This window comes from Pongo pygmaeus, chromosome 9 (assembly GCF_028885625.2).
Source record: "Pongo pygmaeus isolate AG05252 chromosome 9, NHGRI_mPonPyg2-v2.0_pri, whole genome shotgun sequence".
Taxonomy (NCBI): Eukaryota; Metazoa; Chordata; class Mammalia; order Primates; family Hominidae; genus Pongo; species Pongo pygmaeus.
Window position 1 is genome coordinate 7,551,502 of NC_072382.2, and position 9,773 is coordinate 7,561,274.

The 9,773-nt window shown below is 49.4% G+C and overlaps 1 protein-coding gene across 1 annotated transcript in view; it reads right to left on the reverse strand.

The window, feature by feature from the left end:
* The window catches only part of KDM2A (lysine demethylase 2A), a 150,615-nt gene extending 141,612 nt beyond the window's left edge, over positions 1–9,003 (reverse strand). The window contains exons 1-2 of the mRNA XM_054437445.2: positions 8,165–9,003; positions 6,847–6,971 (exon numbers count right to left, since the gene is read on the reverse strand). Coding sequence (XP_054293420.1) covers positions 6,847–6,888 — 42 coding nt within the window. The 5' untranslated portion in view covers positions 6,889–6,971; positions 8,165–9,003. The remainder of the gene's footprint in view (positions 1–6,846; positions 6,972–8,164) is intronic.
* Positions 9,004–9,773: the final 770 nt, after the last annotated feature.

The window sequence follows — 9,773 nt, forward strand, 5'->3', positions numbered from 1 at the left end:
TAACATTATACTTTCATACTAGAAAAAAAAAAAGGCTTAAAATAAATATTCTATTTTATCTAGTCCATTCCCAGTCAGAAAGACCTCAGAGTGGGAACGGGGCCAGGCGCAGTGGCTCACACTTATAATCCCAGGACCTGGGGAGGCTGGAGAGACCTCCAGGCAGGAGAGAGGATCACTTAAGCCCAGGAGTTCGAGACCAGCCTGGACAACACAGTGAAAACCTGTCTCTAGAAAGAATTTAAAAATAAGCCAGTGTGGTGGCATGTATCTGTGGTCCCAGCCACTCAGGAGGCTGAGGTAAGAGGATCACTTGGGGAGGCTGATGCTGCAGTGGTAGTGCCATTGCACTCCAGCCTGGGCAACAGAGCAAGACCCCACCTTAAAAAAAAAAAAAAAAAAAAAAAAGGCCAGGTGTGGTGGCTCACACCTGTAATCCCAGCACTTTGGGAAGCCGAGGCAGGCAGATCGCCTGCCTGAGGTCAGGAGTTTGAAACCAGCCTGGCTAACATGGTGAAACCCCGTCTCTACTAAAAATACAAAATTAGCCGGGCATGGTGGTGCATGCCTGTAATCCCAGCTACTCAGAGGCTGAAGCAGGAGAATCGCTTGAACCCAGGAGGGGGAGGTTGCGGTGAGCCCAGATTGCGTCATTGCACTCCAGCCTCAGCAACAAGAGCAAAACTCCATCTCAAAAAAAAATTAATTAATTAATTAATTAATTAATTTAAAAAAAGATAATCTGGTAATCGCTGCTGAATTTGGGGAGGCACTTTCAAAGGTAACCCAAGAAAAGGTGGGACTATTGCCAGAGTTTCAGTGGCCCCAGTTCCTTGGAACAGATAAACGATTTAGCTATTTCATAATTATATGTAAGACAGGTTAACAGGATTGAATACGCGATAACATAATAACATCCTTTAGAAAAGCTCTCAATTTCTTATTTTTTATTTTTTTTGCTAGGTGAAAGTGCTAAAAACTCTCAATTTCATCAAGATTGACAAGCACACCAGGCATAGTGGCTCACACCTATAATCCCAGCACTTTGGGAAGCCAAGGTGGATCACTTGAGTCTGGGAGTTCAAGACCAGACTGAGTAAAAAAAGAACCAGACCAGCCCGAGCAGCCTGAGCAGGGAGAGCCTGCCTTTACAGAAAAAATTAAAAATTAGCCAGGCATGGTGGAACATGCATGCCTGTAGTCCCAGCTACATGCTGAGATGGGAGGACCACTTGAGCCAGGCGGTTGAGGCTGCAAAGAGGTATGATCATGCCACTGCGCTCTAGCCTGGGCAACAGAGTGAGACCCTGTCTCCAAAAAGAAAAAGAAATACAGAAATAAATCAGCTACCTCAGAACAACCCACCCCAGCATCAAAAGGAAGCTTCTATCCCTCCCACTTGAGTACCATCTCAGGTATACAAACTTGCCTCAGAGATCTGGCTTTGTTCTGGCAATCTATATACAAAAGCACTAATATTTTCATTACCTAAAAAAAAATTAAGTCTTGTTTAAGAGAAGCCAAACATTGTTTATCCACCCTTGTCATTTCCTAGCTGTTCAACTCCAACACTGCAAAATATTCTAGTTCCAAGTTCCAGAAAGTGTAGCTTATGTTCCAAATCTACACATACACACCATCTTCAAAGGTGCATTTCTTTTCCACACGTAATAGGTAAATAATGAAGCTTGGCAAAAAAAACTTTTTTTTTTTTTTTTTGAAACGGAGTCTCACTTTGTCGCCCAGGCTGGAGTGCAGTGGTGTGATCTCAGCTCACTGCAACCTCCACCTCCCGGGTTCAAGCAATTCTCCTGTCTGAGCCTCCTGAGTAGCTGGGACTACAGGCGCCTGCCACCACACCTGGCTAATTTTTATATTTTTAGTAGAGACAAGGTTTCACCTTGTTGGTCAGGCTGGTCTCAAACTCCTGACCTCAGGTGATCCACCCGCCTCAGCCTCCCAAAGTGCTGGGATCACAGGTGTAAGCAACCGCACCCGGCCGAAAAACAATCTTTGTGTGAGAAATGGGGGTCTATGTTGCCCAGACTGGTCTCGAACTCCTGGGCTCAAGTGATCCTCCCTCCTTGGCCTCCCAAAGTGCTGGGAGTATAGGTGTGAGTCACCATAACTGGCAAAAGACAATTTTTTAAAATTATTCCTTTTTTTTTTTTTTTGAGATGGAGTTTTGCTCTTCTTCCCCAGGCTGGAGTGCAATGGCATGATCTCGGCTCAGCGCAACCTCTGTCTTGCGGGTTCAAGCGATTCTCCTGTCTCAGCCTCCTGAGTAGCTGGGATTACAGGTGTGAGACACTGCACCCCGCCTTTTTTTTTTTTTTTTTTTTGAGGTGGAGCCTCACTCAGTCACCCATGCTGGAGTGCAATGGTGCAATCTCAGCTCACTGCAACCTCTGCCTCCTGGTTCAAGTGAGTCTCCTGACTCAGCCTCCTGAGTAGCTGGGATTACACGCACCCTACACCACGCCCGGCTAATTTTTTTTTTTTTTTGAGATGAAGTCTCACTCTGTCGCCCAGGCTGGAGTGCAGTGACGCAATCTCTGCTCAGTGCAACCTCCACCTCCCAGGTTCAAGCGATTCTCCTGCCTCAGCCTCCCAAGTAGCTGGGGTTACAGGCACGCACCACCACCCCCAGTGCCCAGCTAATTTTTGTATTTTTAGTAGAGATGGGGTTTCACCATGTTGGCCAGGCTGGTCTCAAACTCTTGACCTCAGGTGATCCTCCTTCCTAGGCCTCCCAAAGTGATGGGATTTCAGGTGTGAGCCACCACACCCAGCCCTTAACTAGTTATTTCTGATTTTTTTTTTCTTCTTCTTCAAAAAATGACTTGTTGGGAGGCCAAGGTGGGCAGATCATTTGAGTCCAGGAGTTCAAGACTAGCCTTGGGAACATGGCAAAACCCCACCTCTACAAAAAATACAAAAATTAGCCCGGCATGGTGGCCAGAGCTGTAGTCCTAGCTACCTGGGAAGCTGACGTGGGAAGATCACTTGAGACCAGGATGTCGAGGCTGCAATGACCTGTGATCATGCCACTGCACTCTAGACTGGGCGACAAAGAGAGACCCCTATCTCAAAAAAAAAAGAAAAAAGAAAGTTCCCTCCAGGTCAGGTGCGGCGGCTCAAGCCTGTAATCCAGGCACTCTGGGAGGCCGAGGCAGGCGGATCACGAGGTCAGGAGATTGAGACCATCCCGGCTAACATGGTGAAACCCCATCTCTACTAAAAAATAAAAAAAAGATTAGCCAGGTATGGTGGTAGGCACCTGTAGCCCTAGCTACTCGGGAGTCTGAGGCAGGAGAATGGCGTGAACCCGGGAGGCGGAGCTTGCAGTGAGCCAAGTTCGTGCCACTGCACTCCAGCCTGGGCAACAGAGCGAGACTCTGTCTCAAAAAAAAAAAAAAGAAAGAAAAAGAAAGTTATCTCCAAATATATAATGTGTCCTCTTATACAAACACTGCTAAGATAGCACATTAAACAAAAAACATAATGCTAGTTAAGGGTTAATGTATGCAACAAGTAGCAATCACCTTACGACTTAAAGAAAAAAAGAAAAAAAAAATCTTGCCAAGACAACAGTCAAGAGTACTTGACTCTCCTTCCCACTACTCCTCCCTACCTTGTTTAAAAAAAAAAAAAAAAAAAAAAAAAAAGTGGGCCAGGCGCAGTGGCTCGCACCTGTAATCCCAGCACTTTGGGAGGCCGAGGTGGGTGATCATCTGAGGTCAGGAGTTCGACACCAGCCTGGCCAATATAGCGAAACCCCGTCTCAACTAAAAATACAAAAAAATTAGCCAGGCATGGTGGCAGGCGCCTGTAATCGCAGCTACTTGGGAGGCCGAGGCAGGAGAATCATTTGAACCTGGGAGGCAGAGGTTGCAGTGCTGGTTAACAGAATGAGATTCCGTCTCAAAAAATATATATACAAAAATAAAAATAAAGTGAAGCCAGGCACGATGGCTCACACCTGTAATCCCAGCACTTTGAGAGGCTGATGTGGGTGGATCATTTGAGGTCAGGAGTTTGAGACCAGCCTGGCCAACATGGTGAAACTCCATCTTTACTAAAAATACAAAAATTAGCTGGGTGTGGTGGTGGGCACCTGTAATCCCAGCTACTCGGGAGGCTGAGGCAGGAGAATCACCTAAACCCGGAAGCCAGAGGTTGCAGTGAGCCCTGATAGTGCCATTGCACTCCAGCCTGGGCAACACAGTGAGACTCGGTCTCAAAACAAACCAACAAACAACAACAACAAAACCCAAAAGTCTGGGTCCAGTGGCTCACGCCTATAATCCCAGCACATTGGGAGGCCGAGACAGGCGGATCACCTGAGGTCAGGAGTTCGAGACCAGCCTGGCCAACAAGGTGAAATCCATTCTTTACTAAAAATACAAAAATCAGCCAGGTGTGGTGGTAGGCACCTGTAATCTCAGCTACTCGGGAGGCTGAGACAGGAGAATCACTTTAACCCAGGAGGAAGAGGTTGCAGTAAGCAGAGATAATGCCATTGGACACCAGCCTGGGTGACAAGAGTGAAACTCCGTCTCAAAAAAAAAAAGTTAAAAGTTTTGCTTGCTGGAAAGGCTCTTCCTTTAAAGTCTGGACTGCAAAATTCCTTAGATATCTACCTAACAACTTGACATGATAAAAGTGAATTCCATATAGCAATAACTACCTGGGAAAGGAGTTTTATGGCATCATCTCTTTTTCTGTTCCCAAAGAAAAGTTAAATTCAAGAAATGTAAAAATAAAAATAAATCCCAACGATATAATATTCTACTACGGATATGCTTAATTTCTACAAAGTTAGAGATAAAGAATTATAATCTCAACATATGAACTGGGAACAAGACAAATCTCTGAAATTAGGCTCACCGGAATATATGCATGCTGAATATGTATTTCCCAATACACACCAAACCTTTCTAGCAGTCACAAAAAACAAACAAACAAACCCAGGTTCTGTGGCTCACGCTTGTAATCTCAGCACTTTGGGATGCCAAGGTGGGAGGATTGCTTGGGGCCAGGAGTTCAAGACTAGCGTGGGCAACACAGCAAGACCCTGTCACTAAGGAAAAAAAAAAAAATCTGAAAATTAGCCTGGCATGGTGGAACACGCCTGTAGTCCCAGCTACTCAGGAGGCTGGAACAGAAGACTGCTTGAGCCCAGTAATTTGAGGCTACAGTGAGTTATGATCACACCACTGAACTTCACCCTGGGCAGAGCAAGACCCTGTCTATAAAAATAAAAGGCCAGACGCAGTGGCTCACGCCTGTAATCCCAGCACTTTGGGTGGCCGAGGCGGGCAGATCACAAGGTCAGGAGATCGAGACCATCCTGGCTAACATGGTGAAACCCCGTCTCTACTAAAAGTACAAAAAATTAGCCGGGCTGGTGGTGGGCGCTGATAGTCCCAGCTACTCGGGAGGCTGAGGCAGGAGAATGGCGTGAACCCGGGAGGCGGAGCTTGCAGTGAGCAGAGATCGTGCCACTGTACTCCAGCCTGGGCAACAGAGCCAGATTCTGTCTCAAAAAATAAATAAATAAATGAATAAAAATAAAAATAAAAAATAGGCCATGGCCAGATGCGGTGGCTCACGTCTGTAATCCCAGCACTTTGGGAGGCCAAGGTGGGTGCATCATGAGATCATCCTGGCCAACATGGTAAAACCCTGTCCTCTACTAAAAATACAAAAATTAGCTGGGCGTGGTGGCACGTGCCTACAGTCCCAGCTACTTGTGAGGCTGAGGCAGGAGGATCACTTGAACCCGGGAGGTGGAGGCTGCGGTGAGCTCAGATCACACCACTGCACTCCAAGCGTGGGCGACAGAGTGAGATTTGATCTCAATAAAAATAAATAAATAATAAAGAAGTCTTTTCTCAAAAAGAGTAAGGATCACTAGAAAATGTATTAGAGAACCATTCTTTTTCTTCTAAATTCAGTCTAAAATGCAGAGCCAAATAAAACCACCATAAATTCCTTTAGTAATCTTCTAGGCCTTTCAGTTCAGCAAATTTCACATACTACATACAATTCTGTCTTTCCTCACAGCCCACTCTTCAAACACAAATTCAAATTTTTATTAATACTGTGAGACTATTAATAAAGCTCTCTTTGGCTAAGAAAAACAAAAATTGAATTCTTAAAACTCCAATAGGGAAACCTTAAAAGGGAAGCATGGCTTAAAGGATCCAAGTGTTCATATACAGATATAAGCTAATCCTTTCAAATCATGTCTAAAACTTCTTTCAACAAGATCTATCTCATACATTCCTCCCAAAACACAGAACTTTATCAGCATCCAGTATTCTACCTACTTGTCTTCAATCAATCCCAACAACCCTTCAAAGCTACCAAAGTGTTAATTTATAAAATAAAAGAAAATAATCCATAGTTCTCCCCAGCTCCAAGTCACAAATCCTGGGACAACAAAATCTTAGAAACGTATTGTACTATCCTTCCTCAAACAGCTTTGCCCCCAAAATTTATATTCTAATCTAACTTAATTAGATGTATTACAACGTCAGTACTATAAAATCAGGAATCTTTGTCACATTGTAATCCACAAAATCCTGTCGTATACAATGGTTTCTATAAAAGCTAAAGGCTACATATAACTCCATCCCCAAACAAGATAAATATATAAAATATAAAATATTTTTGGCCAAAAGCCAAATTCGATATTAATACACCTTTCCCCCTCCTCTGGTGCACACAAAAGTCACCCGAAAAGTTTTAATCACAGATTCACAGTATATTCACAACTGGAAACAAAATAGTTATCCTACTTCAAAACTAGAGGGTGTGGTGGGGGGAGAAAATACTAACCAATCTCTGGCTGTAACGAATCCTTTCTTCTTCGGGTTCCATCTCTCACTCTTCTGTTGAAATTACTGTAAAGAAACCACTCCAGGGCTGCCTTCCTCTTCCTCCTTAGGAACCAGATTGCAACACTGAAGAATAATGATATAAGCAGAAATGAGAACTCATTCTCAAACTTGTGCTTTCTGTTCACGGAAAGGAGTATTTAAGGTAAGTGTTAAAGGCTCTCTGAAAAATCAGGTTCCTCTTCATCAGTTTGGGACCTTTCTGCTCTTGGGCAAGTGGTTCCATGTTATGTTCAACATTAATCACATTACAACTGTCGGAGGCCTAGACGAAATGAGATGTTGGTTTCAGTTCCTTGTGGAAGGACCACAGCACCAGTTTCTCCCCACAGGATTACAACTAGCAAGGATCCCCTTCGTGGCAGCATCAGCAAGAGAAAAAAAAAAAAAAAAAAAAAAGCCCAGGACTTTTATCTCTAGAGAGCTGACCAGGTGAAGCACCACTGAACTAATCCAGATCCTAACCAAATTAGTTCTCTCTCACCGGTAATCAGAAACTAAAGGAAAGAAGGGCAGACTGAATATGTAAAAAGAGGACAAAAAATTAGGATTTAAATGACCCTAAAACAATTTCCCATACCCCTCCTGTAAGGCCGTGCACAATCGTCGCCTTCCTTTCTAGACTCGCCGGATCTTATTCTCAAATCTACCCTCCACCCCAACACAAGATGTGCACAACTCTGAAACAAATTTCAGAGGTGCAAATCAAGGACCAAAATTCCATCTGATCTTTTTGGATAAAGTAATAAAATAAACGATTGCATCTATGGATACGAGGAAAACACATCTTGTCCAAAAATTAAATAAAAGACCGGCCGGCGCGACGGTCAATCCGTAATACCAAGAAAGGGTTTCCTTTTTTCTAAATATTCTCGTGGATAATGGCTTCCATTGAGAACGCAGGTTCCCCCCGTTTTTGTCACTACATTACAGCCACGTTAACAACATCCTTTCAAAACTGCTACGAGACCAGAGGACCCGATGACACAGTTTGCAGAGCAGTTGGAGGCAGAGCCCTCCCGGAGGAAGCCCTGGCCCGAAGTCGGGAGGGAAACCGTGCTTGCACCCCCTGGGCGACGACCGCCCGGGCATGGAGCAGCCAGGGCCGGAGAGGAAAAAGGGCGAATCTCGCCGGGCTCCCCCAGGAAAAGGCGTTTCAATGGTTCACCCATTGGAAAAAGAAATAGAAACTTTGCATTCAGTCTTTGGATAACACAGTCAACCAAACTTCCAAATGAGGGGGGGAGGGGGAAACTCACCGGAGATTCTGCTCTTGAGTTCTTGTCCAAGTGAGAAGTAAAAGATTCCAAAGCTGAGAGGAATAATTAAATCCCAAACGTCGTCTTCGGTTTTTCCGTGGATCAACCCAGTAACCAGAGAGGGTCAGAGCGACCAGGAAAAGGGAGCAAACAGTTGCTGAATCAAACCTCCTCTTCTGGCTTTGGAGACCGGGAGTCGGAGGCGTCAGGAGAGGGGAGCGCGACCCCTCGGCGCCGAGCCCGGGGCGCCCCCGCCTCCCCCAGGCCAGCGGTCAGCAGCCCGGGCCCGAGCCCCGGGCCGGCCCCGGCCGCAGGGAGCGCCCTCCTCGCCGTGCCCTCGGCCAGCAGGGGCTGGTCGCCTCCGGGAGCAGCGGCCGATCAGCTGAGACCGGCCGGCCCGAGGCTCCCCGCGCCGCCCCGGCCCCCCGGAACGCGGGCCCCGGCCCCGGGGGGCGGACAGGGCGGGAGCGGCGCGGCGCGCCGGGATGGGGGCCCTGGCTCCCCTCGCGTCTCCCCCTCAGCTCCGGCTCCGCGCTGCGGGACGAGCCCCCCGGCTACTCCCCAGTCGCAGAGGAGGGATTCCGGGGGATGGGCCCCCTGGCGTTGCCCCTCCTCCCGGAGCGCCCCCTGCCCAGGAAAGACAGAGCGGCGACAGGCCCAGCCGCTGGGAAGGTGCTCCGCGAGCCGCCGCCGCCGCTGCCGCTGCCGGGGAGGGGTGTTGTTTCCCTCACACAGGAGGAGCCGCTGAAGCAGCCGCCGCCATTTTGAACCCGTCAGACTCTCACATACACACAGCTCCTCCGAGGCGCACTGCGCAGGCGCCACCTCCCCACCCCTCCTCCAGCTCGCCTCTCCACCCCCCACCCCCTTCAGGCCTCCCTGCGCTTCTTACCGCTCTCCCGGGCGCGCGTGAACGCGCACGCGTCACTCCCCTCTAACGCGGACACACCGCCGGCGCGCGCACGCGCGGATGCGTCGGCCTCGAATCGCCCGCGCCCCGCGACGCCGACGCGGCTCCCTGCGCCCCCTCGCGTCAGGCCGCCCGCCCGCCCTCCCGCTGGCCCGCCGCCCCCGCTCCCCGTCGGCGTTCTTCCAGGGCTCGGGCCCGGCCGGCTGCTCGCGCCTGCGCGCAGGGCACCGATCCTCCTCCGCGCGCCCTCCCCCCACACACCCTCACACACACTTCGCCTCTGTGACCCCGCCCCTCGCGGCCAGCTGCGCCGGCCGCCCTCCCCCACCCCCCTGGGAGGGTGGTGACCCCCGACCCCCCACAAAGCACATCACCCCCCCCAAGCAGTGGGAGACTTGCGCCCCCTTTCCCTTCAACCGCCTTTGGCCCCAGGCGGCCCGTCACAGTCACACAACCTGAGGGCCGGGAGGCCTGGGCCAGGGCAACCGATACCCGCCTCAAAGCAGGGTCTCCCGGGGTCAGGGCGCCGGGCTGGGCCCGCGGGATCTGGGCTCCCGGCTCAGGCCTGCCCAGGGCGAGAGGGCGCAGGGAAGGGGCGCATGGCCGCCGGCTGCCCTCCCTTCGCGTGCCGGCCGGTGGGCCGAGGCCGGCTTGCCCGCCATCCCTAGGCAGGCCCCGGCGCCGCCGCCACGGGGCCCG